General features: G+C 38.3%; 1 protein-coding gene across 1 annotated transcript; it reads right to left on the minus strand.

Annotated features, from left to right (window-relative positions):
• Positions 1–3220, minus strand: PRH2 (proline rich protein HaeIII subfamily 2). Its single transcript, XM_017518160.2, has 4 exons — positions 3011–3220; positions 2046–2081; positions 1192–1613; positions 1–100 (listed from the first exon to the last, which is right to left on the minus strand). Exons 1-3 carry the CDS (start codon positions 3162–3164, stop codon positions 1210–1212), a joined length of 594 nt encoding a protein of 197 aa, XP_017373649.1. The 5' UTR covers positions 3165–3220; the 3' UTR covers positions 1–100; positions 1192–1209.
• Between the last annotated feature and the right edge of the window lie 16935 nt (positions 3221–20155).

Here is a 20155-nt window from a genome sequence, read left to right on the forward strand (position 1 = left end):
AGAAATTGCAAGCTAATTATTTTATTGGTATATTGAAGCTAGAGCATGACCACATTGTATTTCATGGCATTTGAAACACTGTTATCTTCTTATTCACTTCCTGAAAAAGACAAACAAGGAAGATTATAGACAAGACCTGACATGGCAGGAAATGTCTAATCCCTCACCAGTGTCACTGCAGTGAGGGAGATGCCAGCCCATTCTCTTGCCCTCTGTCCCTTGTACAGTGCCCCCTCTCCTTAGTAATATTTTCTTTGTTCACACTTTTTATACCATTGCACGTAAAGTGCTTTAAACTATTGCTTCAATAAGGAAGAGAAATGATTATTGTTAGGCTGTCCGTGCCTTGTGGCTGTTGCATATGTTAAGGGTTATTTTTTACAAAGATGGGCACGGCAACATATCCTGTAATAGCGAGAATGTGAAACCAACCTCAGTGTCCAGTGACATGGATTGGTTAAATAAATTATGGAACAACCAAACAATAGCATGGTATACAATTGTAAAGCCAAACTAACTGATAAACACTGAAGAGATCTAAATGAGCTCATGTGGAAGTTTTCTAAGAAATAAATTTTTCTAATGAGTAAGACAAAGATCTGAATATAAAGTCTGGTATCAGTGGTGGGAAAAAAAAGGCATTATATGTATTTATGTAGCAATAAATATTTCAAAAAGAAGAATCCACAGAGTAAAAAATGTTCTGTTCAGCGAGATTAGTTTTTGTTAGCTTAAGCATGCATGGCTTTAAATGTATTTTAAAAAATGAGATACCACTTAAAAGCTGAAAGTCCAAGGACCATTTAGCAGCCATACTGGACTTGAAAGGCTGGTGTCAGGCAGGACTGAGCAAGGAGTGTTCAGGCAGGAACTTTAAATAAATGGGAGGTCTTTGAGTTTAAGGAAAGAAGACAGAGTGCCAGACGGAGAACATGGTTCTAAGTCCTCATTGTCAACCATTCATAGGAGAGGTAATTTGAAGACAGTGATTCTCAAAATCAGAACTGCCTTCAAGCGATTGCTTAAAAACAAGGTCTTGCTACCCTACCCCAGACTATCTGAACAAAAATCTTTAGAAATGTGTTCCTGGACAAGGCAATATTAACAGGCTTTCAGTGGATTCATTGACACAATGAAGCTGGGGAACTGTAGTAGTTGGGGCCTTTGATGGAGTTTAAACTGGAATCATACCTGTCATTGAATCCTAGATTACTGGGGAGGCTGCCCCTGTTGTGGGGGTGGTCCTTGTGGCTGTCCTGGAGGAGGTGGTGGACCATGGTGGTGGTGGTGGCCTCCCTGTGGCTGTGGTCCTTGTGGCTGTCCTGGAGGAGGTGGTGGACCACGGTGGTGGTGGCCTCCCTGTGGGTGTGGTTCTTGTGACTTTCCTGGAGGAGGTGGTGGACCGTGGTGGTGGTGGCCTCCCTGTGGGTGTGGTCCTTGTGGCTGTCCTGGAGGAGGTGGTGGACCATGGTGGTGGTGGCCTCCTTGTGGGGGTGGTCCCTGCTGAGGACCCTCATCCTGGTTTCCATCACCAGCAGGGGGCCTAGGTGGGTGTCCTCCAAGAGGTGGTTCCTGACTCTCCTCATCTGGGCTCTGGTTAGAGCCCCCTTCATCTGCTTGAGCTGAAACCAGAAGAGCTGAGCTCAGTGCTGGAAGACCCTCCTGTCTTCATACCTCTCTGTGTTCACCACACGACCCGTGTCTCCCTGACCTGCCTTCAACTGTCAGCCTCCTGCCTTTCCAGGGCTTCCTCATTAGAACTCCTCTTAATTCACATGAGGGTGATGAAAAATCAAATGGCTTTGCTCATGGTCCCCAGAATCAAGGTTGGGAGAAAACTGCTTCTATCTCTGGGGGCACTAACATTAGTCAATTCCTGAGAAGAAAGTCATGATAAGAAGACACTGGAGAACTGCATCCTTTGCAGCAGTCCCATGTCTCTACAAATGCAAATCTCACTCTCTTACTGTCCTCGTCCAAACTATTGATCAATTTTTCAGGAAAAAAAAAGGAGACAAGTTTACTGAGAATTTATTGGGATTTACCTGATATCAGTGGGGGAACGTCTTCTTGGCTGACATCTAGAAAAGAAGTACAGGATGATGGGAAAATTACTTCATGAATCTTTCAGGGCTCATAGTGTTCTATGAGGAAAAGGGACTGCTGATCACACCCTGCGCATCCCCTAAGTGACCTCATCAGCCACTGTCTGTGATGCTACTGGAAGCGGAGGAAGATGTGAGGGGAAGCAGGGTTGTTACTATTCTGAGCATCAACCAGGAACTCAACATACAAGGGCCCCTGTTTTGTCTCCCTGTGATTCCTCAAGCCTTAGTGCTTATTTAGTTCAACTGCCCTGAGTATGTCAATGTCATACTTGGGGATTCTTCTGCCCTCTTCTATAAACATGTTGCTGATGTTTGCGAGCTTTCTCAATAAGGGCCACCAGGAAAAACCATTTGGATACATACAATCCTACACATGCCATTCCCAGCACATTGAAATACTACACGTAGGGGAGAGAAAAATGACAGCTTCACTCTGATTATTCTCTCTCTCTGTAGACAGAGACAATGTTTTACCCATTTCTCTGTCTCTGCAGTAGGTCTCATATTTGTTTATATTCTTCACTGATGCTGATCCACTGTACAGCAAGGCCAGCATCATCCCTGTATACTGAGAACAGTACAGGATCTTCACAGCTGGACTTCCCTGAACCTGTCTTGCATTCTCCATTGCATCTTTCACGGCAGTCCCATGTCTCTATAAATGCAAATCTCACTCTCTCTCTCTCCCCTGGCACAAATTATTTATTGGGTTCTATTTGTGAAATAAATTATGAGGTCTTGCTGAGGAATGAGGGCACAACAGGTCTTCTGATCCTTGGCATGAGAACTCCACAGTGCCATCTGTTTTCTCAGCCTCCTCTCTTCCCTTCACTATCCCCCTCTATAGCGTGAGCTTCTAAACCCCAGTCAGAGTCACAAGATCTTGCCCCAATTTGTCTTACCTTCACTTACGCTCTGAGCTGAGCTCACAGCCAGCAGGGCCACTGACAGCAGAATCACAAGCATCTTGCAGGAGGCTCTGGTGTTGCTCCCAGCTTTGTGCTGGGAGAAAACATGGCAGCTCCCTTTATAAAGACAAGCAGAACAATGGCACATTTGAGCTCCCTACTGGGTATATCTCATCACCTCCGAGACTGGGTTCTGCTTTGCTTACTTCAGGTCAAGTGTATCCCTCACTTCTTTTGGGATTCTAGCCCAGCAGGAAGGGTTGGGTAGAATGCTGTGTTAATTAAATTTCTAAAATGTACAAGTATAACTTGGACAAAGGTGTTGACCGAACTGTGTCCAAGCAATCAATCAACACAGTGTCAGAATTGAACTTTAGATATCGTTTAGTTTCAATCTGTTTGGTAGACTGCTATTCTGCTTCCCACTGTGCTTTTCGTCTCTCTCTATCTCTCTTTCTCTCTCTCTCTCTCTCTCTCTGTGTGTGTGTGTGTGTGTGTGTGTGTGTGTGTGTCGAGGGTGATAGGTAGCAATCCTACAGCTAACAGTGAAGATAGTCAATGTCTCTGACTCATTTTATAGCCGATTCCATCTCTCACAACGTGTGTGTATGGATATTGTCACATTTAGCTACACTTTTCATGTAGTAGAGATGGTCTCTGCTTATCTGTGAGATGTGTGGACACAGCACACTCCTGGGCACACACAGAAGACAGAAAACTGCTCAGCAGCCTGCTCAGGCTACAGGAATTGTCCAAGCTTCTGTGGATCTCAATCCACTCAGGCAAGCCTTGGCTCTGTACAACACAGGAAAGCTAAATAATTGCATTTTATAAATATCTTTAGGGATTATTAAAGCAAAACTGAACACAGAAACCACCAAGGAATTTCTAAACCTGAACAAACTGAAATGTGGTTCCCTCAGTTAGCCATGTGATGTCATATAGCTAAGACCTCCACTTTCTCCAGAATATTCTATAGAATTCATCCTCTGCTTCATTTACCCCAAGAAATATTGTGTTCCCCACCACTGATAATTAAGTGACCACAATTTCACATTCAACTAAGATTATTTGATATGCTTATCCAAGCCTCAACTGCAGTGATTGGGCTTCTGTTTTTTACTCAGTATTTACGTCACCTGTTTCATCAGAGTGTCATTTCACACAGATGATTTTTTCTATAATATTTTAATACTCATTCTTTCTCACTTTATTTCTGGCAATTATTTGTTGATACTTAATGAGACTACTTTGCCACATGTAGTTTTCTTCCTATATCTGTTATGTTTTTCCCCCACATGACTTTTGAAAGATGTCCTTTAATCTTCTAAATAATGGTGTATGGTACTCCTCACTATCTTTATTTTCACTTTTGTCTGTACAGTTGAACAATAAACTATTAAGTTTCCAAAAAGCGCTTTCAGTGTCCTGGATTGGTAGCTCTCTTCTCAGCTTGGATTGCTCCATAATACTTAGAAATTTCCTGTTCATCAATTCAATAAAATATACTAGTCAGTATCACCAGTTGCCAGCAACCATTTCAGACCTGGGTAATTTTTTGCTTTTTGTATATGGTTACTTTTAGGTTGAGGATAGCTTAGTTGGAGGCATGGCTGGGAGGCCATTTGACAGGAAGTCATAAAGACAAGCCCCTAGACAGGTGTGCCTGAGTGGATCCTCTGCTGTGCATAGGAGGGTCTGGTCTGGCCCTTCTGAAGAGTTGCAGATAATAATACAGGAAGGCTTCCTAATAGATTAGATTTTGCTACAGACAACATTGTTCTTCTAAGAGACCCAGGCAGATTGGTATTTTCCCTTGAATGAAATAGACATATTTGAAGAGGGATTACATTCTTAATTGGCAGTTCTTCTCTGGCACTGTAGGAAGTGGGTCCGTTCTAGCGAGGCTTTCTGAGTTGTATCTTAGGGACAGAGTAACTGTTTGATTCCAGCAGCTCCCGCTATGTTACTGGGATTATTGTCTCTAGTTTCACCAGATACTGTTTTCCACAGGGCCTGGAGATGAGCAGTCCTGCCTAGGTGACTTCAGGTCAACCATCATATCAAAAAGGAAGGTCAGAATAAAGGAACAAAGAGGAGTGCCAGGCAGGTATTGCCTGATAATGTGGGCAACTAAGGAAGCTGCAGGCCTGGTGCAAGAAAGGTTTCTCCTTAGTAGGAGAGTACAGGAAAAGAACAGGTAATGCCCCTAAAGGTCACTCAGCTCAGGCCTGTTCCCTGACCTCCTCTAATGTCAGCAATCAGCAAAAGAGACTAGTGTATAAGGAACCCTTACCTCTCAGCTGTGAACTCACCATAGAGATCAAATACAGAGATAATGGAAGAGCTGAAAGGGACACTGTTTGTGAGTGAGGGTGGGTGGAAGGGAGAAGCAGGACTGCTGCGAGGGTTGGGGCACCTAGAGGTGAGTGGCAGCCCTCAGCACTCTACTTGCCTTCTATATGGATGTTCATATTCTGAGGTCCCGAAGGGTCAGTCTTCAACAAAGGAAATTTTAGGATTACTCTCTCATAACACATCCCAGCATTTTCTCGGTCACTGACAGGCGTTTACCTAGTAGTCGTTCAAAAATTCTCACATCCCTCAGGCACTACCCATTACTAGATCTAATTGCCTCTATCTTCAAAATATGTCCCAAATATGACCACTTGTATGTTGTTGACTGGAAGGTGATTGTTCAGCCCATGATGCTGTCTCCTGGAGGACTTTAACAGCCTGCAGCTGGTCTTGGTGAGATTCTTCCCCCAGCACATCCCATATCACTTCCCTCACAACAGTCAGAGTGAGTATTTAAAAGTAGAAATTAAGTCATATCACCCGGCGCTTCAAAACCCCTGTGTTTCCTTCTGGACTTAGGAAAAGATCCAAATCTCATACCTCAGCACTTTCACATCCTAATGCCTCCCTCTTTTTTGAAGACCCGGAAGCTCTCTGAATGGGACAGAAAGTAGAATTGATTGGAGGCATGGCTGGGCATTCTTCAACTTCATTTTGCTGAGGCATTCTTCAACTTCACCTTGCTCTAGTTTGCTTAGAATACTAAAGGATGATTTGCCAGGAAAGATGAACATTGACAGAGTGGATAAACTTCTCAGAGAGTGAGTGAATTGCATTGAGTCGCTTGTCTGGCAGCTTATGTGAATTGGAAAAATTACTGTATTCATTGTATCAGTGAAGCATTCTGATAGTACAGTTAGCAAATAAGCATAATAGTCTCTGAGACTTCAGCTTGATTTGACTTTCTAAAAATGTTGATTACCCTGTTATGGTGGATTCTATATTTTTTAACTTGATGTCAATGTCCCATAAATATATATTATGTATTTCAAAATTATTTTAGTATATTTCTGTTCTTTCCACCTATCCTAGCCAAATTGGTTATAATAGAAAGCATTTTTTAAAATTTCACTATATTCCACTTAATCATCAAAACCATTTTATTAGGGAGATGTGATTGTTATTATTACCTTAGTTTTATAGATGACATGACCTATGTACATACCAAGGTTTTTATAAAGGTAGTAAGTGGACCAGAGGCTGTCAGCTCTTAGAGCTTACTGTGCCCCACTATTTACTTGCAATTCATTTATTCATTTCAATACAATGTGAGAGGGAATGAGGTCCAGAGAAGAAAAATAACTCCGGGCATTAGGAGATTATTAAGGTTATACTTTCCTAAGAACTTAACAGGTGGGGTGAGAAATATATTTTTTCCTGAGTAAATAAGTTAGTTTTAAATTATAAGTACATTTACATAGGCTTCCAGTAACCTGTTTTTCTCCTGGCCTTCACGTAAAGATACTCACACAATTAATTCCCGTTTTTCTGTAATTACGAAAACCCTGTCCATGTAGATCCTCTATGTGCTTTCTTAATATATGCCACATGGATTTTTCTGGTGAACCATATTAGCATTGGCAAAATTTGTGCGTATCCTTTCAAATGGACCAAACGTTGATTCTCATCACAATGAATGTAAAATTTTAGAAATTTAAGAGAGAGAATGGTCAGAGATTTGTCTGTGAAAGGATGAATTTGTATACCACTTGGACAGATTTCAGTTATCTTCCTGAGAGTGTCTCCATGTCCTGGTCCCAGAGCTGGTGTTACCAAAGCAGGTCAGGGTCACTGATATCATTATCTAAGGTGTTATCTGAACTCATGGTCTCATGACCAAGAAAATGAAGGAATGTGGACACGGGAGGGTGAGGTTGAAGCAAAAGTTTAATAAGCAAAATAGGAAAGCTCCCTGCAGTGGACAGGGGAGTCAGAATGGATTGCCATTTTTACAGTTGAATCCACAAGCTTTTATAAGAAACTGCTCTTATGTCAGTACCTATTTTTCTTAACTATAAAAATATCAGCCAGGCATATTGGCTTATGCCTATAATCCCAGCACTTTAGGAGGCTGAGATGTGTGGATCACAAGGGCAAGAGTTCAAGACCAGCCTGGCCAACATGGTGAAACCACGTCTCTACTAAATATACAAAAGAAAATAGCTGGGCATGGTGGCTGGCACCTGTAATCCCAGTTACTCGGGAGGTTGAGGTAGGAGAATTGCTTGAACCCAGAAGACAGAGGTTGCAATGAGCTGGGATCGTGCCACTGCACTCCACCCTGGGTGATAGAGCAAGACTCGGTCTTGGAAAAAAAAAAAAGGCGGGGGATGTCTGCACAACATGCTCTTATGCATGTAGTTTTAAAAGAGGGGTTTTGTTAAAGTGATTAATGAATGACTCACTTGTTTAGGTAAACATTTATGTTTTATCTTAGAAAAAAGATTTTGCCCCTCCTGCTTAAGAACCGTAAATTACTACTGTATTTTGTTGATTTCAAAGTGCACATTTTTCAGTATGTAACATCTTGGAAATTGGGATGTGTGACACATTGTATTTTCCAAGGATTGTCACAACCATATTTTTCATCTTATCTTCTTACAATGGGACCTTGACATCATCTCTTGAGGCGGTGAGCTGTGATTTCCCCGCTTAAACTTGGGTAGAACTTTGTTACTGCTGTGACCAATAGAATATGTCAGAAGTGACGCTTTGTGTCTATTCAGTCTGGATCATAAAAATGTCTTGCAATTTCAACTGGTTCTCTAAGGAAACTGCCACATGCTACGAGGAAGCCCATGCTGTGAGCCAGAGATGTAAAATTTGTTTTTCAAAATAATTGAATACATCACTGTATCCAAAAAACATAGAATAACCAAGGTTTCTTCAGTGACTGAATTATTATCTGTATCATATATTGCATTGCTATACATGGATGGCTACGTAGCTAAAGATTTATTCATCATTCCTTTGTACCTATTATGGTGATATTTTAGAGGCCTCTTTTTTTTTTTTTTTTTAACTTACAGTAGCACTTTGATTATTTTTGCATGATGTTTGTTCATCTGATGAGAGAATTAAATTTCAATATAAACAAGTATCGTTCCCAAAGCCACATTCTCTATAGGTATCAGTAGAGGTAGGAAATTCCATGAAGAGGGAAAGAGAGAGAGAGAGAGAGAATATAACAGGATAACTTATTCACTGGAACAATTTAAAATACGTAAAATCAAATAACAAGAAATTCAGAGGACCCAGTTGAAGGAGAAAGACCAAACTGTGATGAAGATTATACACTATAATCTGAATACATGTAAGTTTCTGGAGAGGAAAATGCACTATTCCAAAAGCAGCAATTTTTCAGGTGTTCCTGTGTAAATTGATTGCCACATTGTCCTCTCTCATGTCTAGTTTTGGCTTTTCTGATTCACAAACTGATAATTTTCAATTTGTCATCCCAGGTCCACAATTTTGTTACATTTGTTGTTTACTATCATCTCCTCTTTTATCCTCCTTGTCTTTGGATATTTCTTTACTATAATTGTATAGGGACATAGGAAAAGAGCAGGAATAAGTACATGTGTTCCATACACTGTGCATTCCAATACCCTTAGGATAAAAGAGCAAATAGTACACTTGCAAACAGCTTCTTCAAATGGTCCATGTATTTACTTTCTTTCTTTTTAAGTGTATTCAAGTTACTTTACAAGGCAGACTGCTATTACTGTGTTCCTAATTTTAACAGAAGAATCTGCCGCCTTTCTTACTGGATGTATTGAAGAGAACATGACCATGAGTTCATAATCAGATGTTATTTTTCACAAGGATACTGAATAAACTCAATCTATCTTTAAACCCTAGAAACAATTTTCAGTGACAAACACCTTTTTTTAACACTCCGATAGGCTAACAAATATGGTTTTATATAACAAAAGTACAGTTTCAAGCCAGTTAACCAAGTGTACAACTACCAAAACAAACATCTGTATATGATAAGAAAATATTTTGGGCAGGGCATAGTGGCTTACACCTGTAGTGCCAGCACTTTGGATGCCTAGGTGGGCAGATCACTTGAGGTCAGGAGTTCGAGACCAGCCTGGCCAACATGTGAAACCTCGTCTCTACTCAAAATAGAAAAATTATCATAGCACAGTGGCTTGCATTTGTAATCCCAGCTACTCCGGAGGCTGAGGCAAGAGAATCGCTTGAATCAGGGAGGCGAAGGTTTCAGTGAGCCATGATCGCACCACAGTACTCTAGCCTGGGTGACAGAATGAGACACAATCTTAAAAAAAAAAAAAAAAAAAAAAAAAAACAACTCCTGGATTTATTGATTTTTTGAAGGGTTTTTGTGTCTCCGTCTCCTTCAGTTCTGCTCTGATCTTAGTTATTTCCTGCCTTCTGCTTGCTTTTGAGTTTTTTTGATCTCGCTCTTCTAGCTCTTTCAATTTTGACAATAGGTGTGGATTTTAAATCTTTCTTTGTTTCTCATGTGGGCATTTATTGCTATAAATTTCCCTCTAGACACTGTTTTAAATGTGTCCCAGAGATTCTGATACGTTGTGTCTTCATTCTCGTTGGTTTCAAACAACATCTTTCTTTATTTCTGTCTTCATTTCATTGTTTATCCATTCATCATTCAGGAGCAAGTTATTCAGTTTCCATGTGATTGTACAGTTTTGAGTGCTTTTCTTAATTTGGAGTTCTAATTTGATTGTGCTGTGGTCTGAGACACTGTTTGTTATGTTTTCCGTTCTTTTGCACTTGCTGAGGAGTGTTTTACTTCAAATTATGTTGTCAATTTTAGAGTAAGTGTGATGTGGTGCTGAGAAGAATGTGTATTGGAATAGAGTGTTCGGTAAATGTCTGTTAGGTATTACAAGGCAACAGTAATCAAAACAGCATGGCAGTGGTATCAAAACAGAGATATAGACCAATGGAATGGAACAGAGGCCTCAGAAACAACGCCACACATCTACAACCATCTGATCTTTGACAAACCAAACAGAAACAAGCAATCGGGAAAAAATTCCCTGTTTAATAAATAGTGTTGGGAAGACTGTCTAGCCACATACAGGAAGCTGAAACTGGACCCCTTCCTTACACCTTATACAAAAATTAACTCCAGATGGATTAAAGGTTTAAACATAAGACCTAACACCATAAAAATCCTAGGAGGAAACCTAGGCAACACCATCCAGGACATAGGCATAGGCAAGGACTTCATGACTAAAACACCAAAAGCAATGGCAACAAAAGCCAAAATAGACAAATGGGATCTAATTAAACTTAAGAGCTTCTTCACAGCAAAAGAAGCAATCATTAGAGTGAACTGGCAACCAACAGAATGGGAAAAAATTTTTGCAAGCTACCCATCTGACAAAGAGCTAATATCCAGAATCTACAAAGAACTAAAACAGATTTACAAGAAAAAAAACAACAAACCCATTCAAAAGTGGGTGAAGGATTATGGATAGACACTTTTCAAAAGAAGACATATATGCAACCAGCAAACATATGAAAAAATGCTCAGCATCACTGGCCATTAGAGAAATGCAAATCAAAACCACATTGAGATACCATCACGCCAGTTAGAATGATGATCATTAAAACATCTGGAGACAACAGATGCTGGAGAGGATGTGGAGAAATAGGAACACTTTTACACTGTTGGTGGAAGTATAAATTAATTCAACCATTATGGAAGACAGTATGGCAATTCCTCAAGGATCTAGAAATAGAAAACCCATTTGACTCAGCAATCCCATTACTGGGTATATACCCAAAGGATTATAAATCACTCTATTATAAAGACACATGCACATGTATGTTCCTTGCGGCGCTGTTTACAATAACAAAGACCTGGAACCAACCCAGATGCCTATCAATGATAGACTGGAAAAAGAAATGTGGCACATATACACCATGGAATACTATGGAGCCATAAAAAACGACGAGTTTGTGTCCTTTGTAGAGACATGGATGAATTTAGAAACCATCACTCTCAGCAAACTGACACAAGAACAGAAAACCAAACACCGCCTGTTTTCACTCATAGGCAGGTGATGAACAATGAGAACACTTGGGCACAGGGAAGGGAACAACACTCACTGGGCTAGGTAGAGGGATGGGAGGAAGGGGAGGGAAAGCGGAGGGGGGAGGCAGGGAGCCTGGGGAGGGATAACACCGGGAGAAATGCCTGATGTAGGCCACGGGGCAGAGGGGTTGGGCAAGGGAATGGAGACAGCAAATCACCATGGCATGTATGTACCTATGCAACAATCCTGCAGGATGCTTGATATGCACATGTACACCAGAGCCCAAAATACAATTTAAAAACAAGAATGTGTTGTGCCTTTTAGTTAATAGACAGGGACAGATTCAATTTTATAAGATACGTAAAGAGTTTGAATTTAACTTACATTTACATTAACTTTATTTTTTAACTAAACCTAGCCTATACTCATGTTTTCCTGATTGTTTGAAACATGTGTTTTTACAGTTTTAAAGGCTTACTTAAATAAGCATCCAAACAAGATTGACATATTGCATTTGGTCAAATTTGAATTATCTATGAAGCAAATGAAGGTTGAACTCTTTTGTCCTGCATCTTTAAGGCCTCTTTCAAGACCCTGCTTAGGCTGAACAGAACACAGGTATGTAAAAGCCTCATGAACCAGCGGTAGTCATCTTTCTTCCCACTCCTCCACTCAAGCTCTCAGCTTTATTCATTTTGCTGTCTTCCGCTTACTCATGGAATCATCAGATTTCACTGTCCTCTGCTTCCCAAAGCAAACTTCAAGACCTTCAGGCATGTTTGAGGTTTATTTGAGAAGAAGACTTGGCCCTCATTTACAAAAGCACATTTCTAACTAATTGGATTCTTATAGCTACAAATAATGGCATCTTCCAGCACTGCTCTAAATGTACCGTGGGATTGCAGATTGTAGATGGAGGAATCTAGAAAGTTTACTTTAGTGGTGGCTGAAGGGCCTTTTGAAATGAGATTGATTGTGCGGCTTTAAATTCTTGGTCTTCCACTTGGTATCTCCTATGCAAAACACTCCCTGCGACATGGTGTCCTCCCTCAGTTCACACTCAGAAGTTCCTAGGAATAGTGCCCTGAGGCCTCTCCTGTGATTCCTGTACAGCCTATGGAACTGTGAGCCAATTACAACTTTTTTCTTTATAAATCACCCAGTCTTAGGTGATTCTTTATAGCTATTCTTAGGAACTTCTGCGTGTGAATTGATCAAGCCTTTAACCAAATCCTTCTCAGGGAATGCTTTTGCACTCCATATCTGTTGTTAGGATATTAGACCTGACACAGTGCCTTGGCAGGTAGGAGTGGGGGGAATTTGTTGCCACAGACTCAGTGAAATCTTTCTTTATTAACAATGCAGAGGGCTGATAACAGAATTCTAGACACATGTTGAATAATTCTTACTGAAAGTGAATCAAACCGTTTCTTAATTGCAGATCAACCCAGCATCTGCACAATCAGCAGAGTCCATTTCAGTGCTTGTTTGTGATTTTCGTCTCTCTTGCCTCTGATATCTTATTAGGGATTTTATGCCATTATCAAACCTCATTTTAATGCACACAAAAAATTCTAAACTTGACACTTCCAGATGCTGATATCAGCTATAAAATGTAACATGGATCCTGCAATCTCATTTCTTCCTGTTGTTTATCTCCCAAGACTCATTGATTTGATCATCAGTCATCAAATAAGCATAAGATCAACAAGGTCTCTCTCTTGTTTTTGAAAATTCCTTCTTTCCTGTCTTTCTAAAACATGGATTCCAAACCAATCCATAGAATCTTATGTAAGGAATAGCCTATGAAAAGCCAGCAGTCTTTTAGATGCACAACATATAAATCAGTTGTAAACTCTAAAACGTAACGGCTTGAAACAGGAAGTCCAGTTTTAATATTACACCTAATTCTGACATTTTTGGAAGCCTCAAAGTAATTTCTTCACACAGTGTGAATATCTTATCGAAGGCACGAGAAAGAAAGAGAGGATAAAGAATTATACCTAAAGAAATTAAGTCACATGGTTAAGGTCACTGTGGTAAATTAGGTCAGATGAGGTTGATCTTTTAAGCATTCCTTGTCTTCCCTTAAAAATTCCAGTTTAATGGGATGTTGTAGTTGTTGTTTTCAATTCAGAAAATATAGCAAATTTTTCATTAGTATCACTGTGTTATCCACCACTTTCTAAGATGACTCTGAACTTTAGAACAAGGGTACTACTAAATTACAGAAGACTGAGTCATTGTGGAGACTAGAGAAGTATGGGATATACGCTGCTGAGGCACTGAACCGGGCTACGTGACGGAAATTGTACAAGGATGGCAGAGGGGCATTTCTCAGCTGTTCCCATTTGAATATGGGCTCAATAATTGTTTATTGGGGTTGAATTATGAAAATGATATTTTACGAGGGAATGGATTACTCATTCGCCTTGTGTTAATACCCATGATAATTTTATTCCCCTCTGAAACTATAGGTGGGCATCACTTTACACTAGAAAGACAGGGACTTCACAAAAGCATGAAAAGAATCTGTGGAAAATGTATAAGTTTTCCTATTGCTGCAATCATGCGTTACCACAAACTTAGTGGGAGTTCCCAGAACATGAATTTATTACCTTACAGCTTTGTGGCTCAGGAGTCTGAAATGGGTCTCACTGGGATAGATCAACATGTCAAGGCTGAGTCCATTTCTGGATTCTCTAGAGAAGAACCTATTTTCTGCCCATATTTCTTGACCTTCTTCCATCTTCAATGCCAGCAATAGCCAGCTGAGCCTCCCATCACACCACATCACCCTGGCACGGACTCTTCTGCCTCCTTCTTCTACATTTAACGACCTGTGGTTACATTAAGTCCACCTGAAGAATCCAGAATTATCTCTCTAAATTCAGGTCAATTGACTCACAAATGTAACTTCCCTTTGCCATGTAAGTTAACATAGGCACTGGTATGGAAATTAGGAAGTGTGTTACTTTGTGTTACTTCACAGCACAAACAAGATGAACATGTTTCTGTTGTAGATCTGGTTTGGTTCTGTGCAGTGTGGAGAGACTTATCCAGGCTTCTTCCAGATATTTGCATGACGGCATGAATGAGTTTATGTAAAATTAGTTGTTATACAAATATTTGTAATTTAAATTATATATCTATGCAAAACTGTAAATCACAAACTGAAATGGCAAAAATTTACTTTCAATCACCATTGACATTTAATGTAATTTTTGATATTTTAGAGCGATTGTGTTTTTTATTTATACTACTTTTGATTGTTTTCTTTTTTCTGTTCTCGTACAGGGCCCTTGAAAATGTTTATAATTCTATTTTAGTTCTATAATTCTATTTAGTTTTATAATCCTATCTGTAAAATTTTTGCATGTGTCTCTCTGAACAATGTTTTTATTGATTCCTCTATGTATTACATTACATATGCGTAGCTTATCATCCTCTGGTAGTATACACTTTCTACCATTTTTAGTGAAGTGTAGAAACATTGCATCCCTTTATAATTTTTATGTCAATATAAACTTACTATTGTTTAGTTGTGCAGCTCCAAAATCTAAACTGGGGCTCACTGGGTTGAATCCCTGTGTTAAGGTGAGTTCCTTTCTGTAAGTGCTAGAGATGAACCTCATTTTCTTTCCACATTTCCTGTCTCTCTTCCATCTTCGATACTAGCAATGGCCAGTTAAAACATACACAGAAAATTCAAGTCAAAAAGGAAGATATGTTGTGTTTGCCCATTTTCTCCCCTTTCTGTTATTTTTGCTTCATTCTTGATGTTCCAAAAATGACTCTTCTATCCTTTCCTTTATATTTAGAGAACTTCATTTGCCAATTTTAAAAAGATAGATTTGTTGGAAATTCCTTAGGTTTCTAGCTTTTCTTTTTTCTTAGAATGCCTGGATTTCCCTTTTATTGCTGAAGGATATTTTTATTGGACATAAACCTCTGGTAGACCATTTCTTCCTTTGAGGACTTTAAATTTTAATTTGTGCTCTTTTCCACCATTATTTCTGGTTCCTGGTGATAGCACCACTGTTATTCACATTGTATTATCCCTATAGCTAGGATGTCATTTCCTTCTTCCTGCTTTCAAGATTTTGTCTTTAATTTTCAGAAATTGGACAATGATGTTCCCTGGCATGGATTTTATTGGTTATATTCCAGTTGGGGATTGCTCAGCTTCTTGAATCTATAGGTTTACGCCCTTTGCCACGTTTGAGAATTTTTCTGCCATTATTTCTCTGCAACCTCTTTCAACACCATCCTCTTTGTTCTGTTTTCTGAAACTCAGAATGCATGAATATTACATCATTTGTTATAGCCTTTCATATTCTTGATGTGATGTACAATTTTTTCAATTATTTTACCCTGTGTTATTCGGAGTATATAATTTCTATTGCTCCAACCTCAAGAACACTGCCTTTCTTCCATCTTTTCCTTTCTGCTATTGATCACACCAAATAAGGGTTTTTTTTTAAGACATTATAGTTTTCATTTCTAAAATCTCTGTTTTTGTAATTTATATAATATCTATTTTTCTTCTGACAAGCATTTTCTTTCCATTCATTTTGTGTGTCTACATTGACCTCATAAAGGATGGCTATAACAGCTGTGTTGTGAGGGGCTCTCTTGTGCAGTGTGAGATGTTTGGCAGCATCCTTGTCCTCATACAGTTACCAGGTAATATACAGGGTGTGTCATTTTAATTTGAATTTCAAATGAGCAACAAATAATTGTCATTACCTATGTATCCAGTTATCAATGCTGCAGGTCTGTGATGGCTCCTCCATAGCATACTTACATTATAATGTAAACTTATATTTTGCTTATCACAAATAATACTTATTTAAAAATTTATTCTTTCTTGTTTTATTTATCTGAAATTTAAATTTAACTGTGCCTCCTATATTTTTATTTGTTAAATCTGGTAACATTACACCAGATACCAGCAACAACCCTCCAATTTTGACAACTGAAAATGTGACCAGGCATTATTAGATGTCCCTTACGGGGCAAAATTGCCCTGTGTTGAGAGCCAGTGTCTTAAAGAGATTACATCCTTTGGACATGGAAATCTCATGGTCTATTCTCTGGATATTTTATTTTTACTCACACATTTAAAATTTCATTTTATACCTGCAATGTCCAGGTTATTTTTCTAGGCTTTATTTTTTGTTCTCTTGATTACTATATAATTGACTTTTTAAAATAGTTTCTAAAATGTTGAAAATTTGTCTTTTGACTTTACTGCTGAAAACTTTGTTATTTCCTTGCAATATGTTCTTTCCTTTTTTTAGAGAAAACAGAATTGTTTTTCAAAATCTGCTCCCAATTATTTCAAGTATTTATTACTGTTTATCTTAAACTTGTGATTTTGTTCCTTTATTTAGCCTGCTATTTTTACTTGCTTTCTAATTACACTTTTAAAAGGAGTTATTCTTTTTAAATTTAAATTTGTAAACTGAGTGGTTATCCCTGATTTGTTTTTCCTTTCAAACCTTTATTTATTTTTCTTTTTTTACATAGTGACTTTCATCAAATGAGATCCTGCATTCGTTACTGTCATCTGGGCCTTCTGTATTTTTTATTTACTAAGCCTAGTAACTCTACACTAGATTCCAGCAATAGCCTTCCAATTTTGCTTACTTAAAATCTCACTGATTTTTTAACATATGTCCTTGCCTTTGTTACATAGTTAACCAATTAAGTAAAATATTATTGTTACTCCAAAGATTCAGATTCTAGAGTCCAAGTCTGTTGTAGATGGTCAAGATTGCAATATTTTTGATGGTCAAGGTTGCTTAGTGCTTTTAACTGAAAATGACAGAAAATATTAATAGAATGGAGCTTATATTTGGAAATAACCCTTAGTGATGTGCATTACAATTGACTTTGCTTCATATCCTCAGTTTTCACTAAGCTGTAGACTCTACTATTTTCATTTGGGATTTCCTTCGCAGTTTTAAATTATCAATTGATCATTATTTTTAGGAACTCAATCTATGTATGTTGATACATGTAAATCTGATTTCATAAACACTCTATCCACATAAATATATAATTCTTGATGTATTTCTAGTCTATTCTAATGCTTATGCAACATATTAATAAAATTTAAAATTACAGCAATCTGTTACATTGTTTACAGTGCCTAATGTAAAGTGCATTATCAATATATTGAAATTTCATTATTAAATACATAATCTCCATGTATGGTGAAAACAAGGTAGCAATCTTTTCTGCTTCATTTAATTCAGCAAATATTTTCAATAAAGCTCAATATATCATAGAATATAATGAGAAAAAAAAGAGGTAGGTGAAAGTGACAAACGTGTAGCTCTCCTGTTCTTTCTTTCTCAGAATATCATCACTTATATCAGGCATGTTTATAAAAATGAGAGATTATGTCCTTTTTGGCATACTTCAGCTTCTTCAGGACACAAAGAGAAGCTTGCTTCAGTTTGTGTCCCTATAACGTTAGAAGAAATGAATTGTCAGATGGATAAAAAAAATACCAGCACACTACTAAAAATCTTTGCCACAACACTGTCTAGAATAGACTAGGCCAATGATAGTATGATACTGATGAAATGATGCACAATAAAGAGGACTAGAAAGGAAATTACAGCTTTTATAGCTCTGACATGGGCTTCAGTGCTGGGATCCCTGGAATAAACACTGTGTAGCTTTATCTGTCTGGTGTGGCTTCATAAGGAGGGGATTAAGAGAAGAACTGAAGCCAATGTTTCCACAAAAGGGAGGTTGAACATGCTGAAGAAGAAACCAAGAAGTGAAATCTTGCATGGTCTCCATATAGTTAAACGTCAGGTTGCCTTTTATTGTTACGCATTCTTGGATTAAACTATTAATTATTATTTCCTTGAAAATGAAAATTATGCGGAGAGAGAGCATTGCCTCTGGTACACTAAAAAGCACCATGTGAATTCTCCATTTCATCCAGAAGAAAATGGGGTGGGAGAAGTTGGCTACCTTGAGGAAAAGAAGACACTGAGGCAGGTGGCACAGGACAAGCAGAAATAGTTGGATCCTGTCTAGAGAATGTCAAAACTTACTGCAAGATTCTTAGAATCAGGCATTTTCTCATAGCCTATATTGAAAGAGATAGCTAAAATTGTTATCCACAGAAAACACATCCTGGAGGTGGCCAAGCAGGTGAGAATAAAGTCAGTCAGGGAGATCTTCCAGTTTCTGATCCAGTCAATGATGTTTGCCAATACAACAAATCCTTTTCCCACAGTCCTCATCATGAATTATACAACAGGAATTATTGTAAACACTGTAGCCCAAATACTTGACATGCCTGTACATAGTGAATCTCTTCCTTCGTTATACCATTGACTGATTGATTCTAGCTGCATTGTTATAGCTTTATGTACCCAAAGGAATGATTTCTTTCTGTTTTATTGATAGCCATTGGTGGAGTCTGGAAAGATCCAAGATGTACTCAAAAATTAGTACCAATTAAATTGTAAAATATACAAGTTTTTTCCCTTGAGGGTATCAGCTAGTGATTTTCAAGGCAAATATTATATTTGCTGTTGCTATTGACTCTGATTATATTTTACATGGTAAGTGTTGCATTCAAATTTGAACCCCCATTTGTTAACATGCAAAATTGACATAGATTCTCCTTTATAGTTTTACAATGCACTCCTTTGTTTAAAATTTATTCTTTTGCATGATGTATCCCTTTGATTCATTTATCACTCTGGGCTAGAAACTCTAAGCCACCATCTAGAAAAATGCAGTGTATATTTAGAGTTTATAATCAGAATATTCTTTATTATCAACATCACCAATGGAGATTATTAAGAAAATATGCAAAGATTAAGAAAATGAAGAAAGCTGTTCTCTGGTATAATACAAAAATCTTTTAGAGACTATGGAAGTTTTAAAACATATGACGCATACTTTGGCACTTTTATTAATATCTTAGAAATCTGTGTAGCCCTCTCCTTAAATCTAGAATGGTTTCTGACTGATTCAACTAATAAAAATGCTATAAGAATTCTGAAGCTAAGTCATAAAAAGCCATGCAGTTTTTTCTTAATCACTGCAACATTTACTCTTGGAGTCCTAAGCCACATGTAAGTAGTTCGACTACCCTGAGGTCACAATGTCTGCATACAGAGGCCATGTGCAGGCCCTCTGGCTCACAGTCCCACATGAGCCCAGCTTTTAAGTCCTTTTACCCTAGGTACTAAACCTATGAGCCAAGAAAACTATATTTGCACTGTCTGATATGATAGTTGCTAGCCACATGTCACATATGGTTTTTTAAATTCACATTAATAAAAATTAAATAAGATTAAAAGTACAGAGCCTCACTATTACTAACCATATTTCGAATTTTCAATAGCCACATGTGACTATTGGCCATTTTATAGCCAGCATACATATAGGACATTTCTATCATTACCTATCATTGACATTTCTGTCTATTTCTCAGCTCCACCTAGGAGAGGTTCAGCCCCTAGTCTCTTGAATTTCCCCCAGTGGTTCATAACTTTCTGGTTAAATCCTTAGACATTCTGGAACAAAAAAAAAGCCATCCCTGCTATACCTTGAACAAAGCCCTAACTTACAGAATCTGTAAGTGTATTAGTGTATTCTCGCATTGCTATAAAGAAACACCTGAGACCGAGTAATTCATAAAGAAAGAGGTTTAATTGGCTCATGGCTTCACAGTCTACACAGGAAGCATGGCACCATCTCC

The sequence above is a fragment of the Cebus imitator genome, unplaced genomic scaffold (assembly GCF_001604975.1).
Source record: "Cebus imitator isolate Cc_AM_T3 unplaced genomic scaffold, Cebus_imitator-1.0 Scaffold660, whole genome shotgun sequence".
In the NCBI taxonomy this organism is placed as follows: Eukaryota; Metazoa; Chordata; class Mammalia; order Primates; family Cebidae; genus Cebus; species Cebus imitator.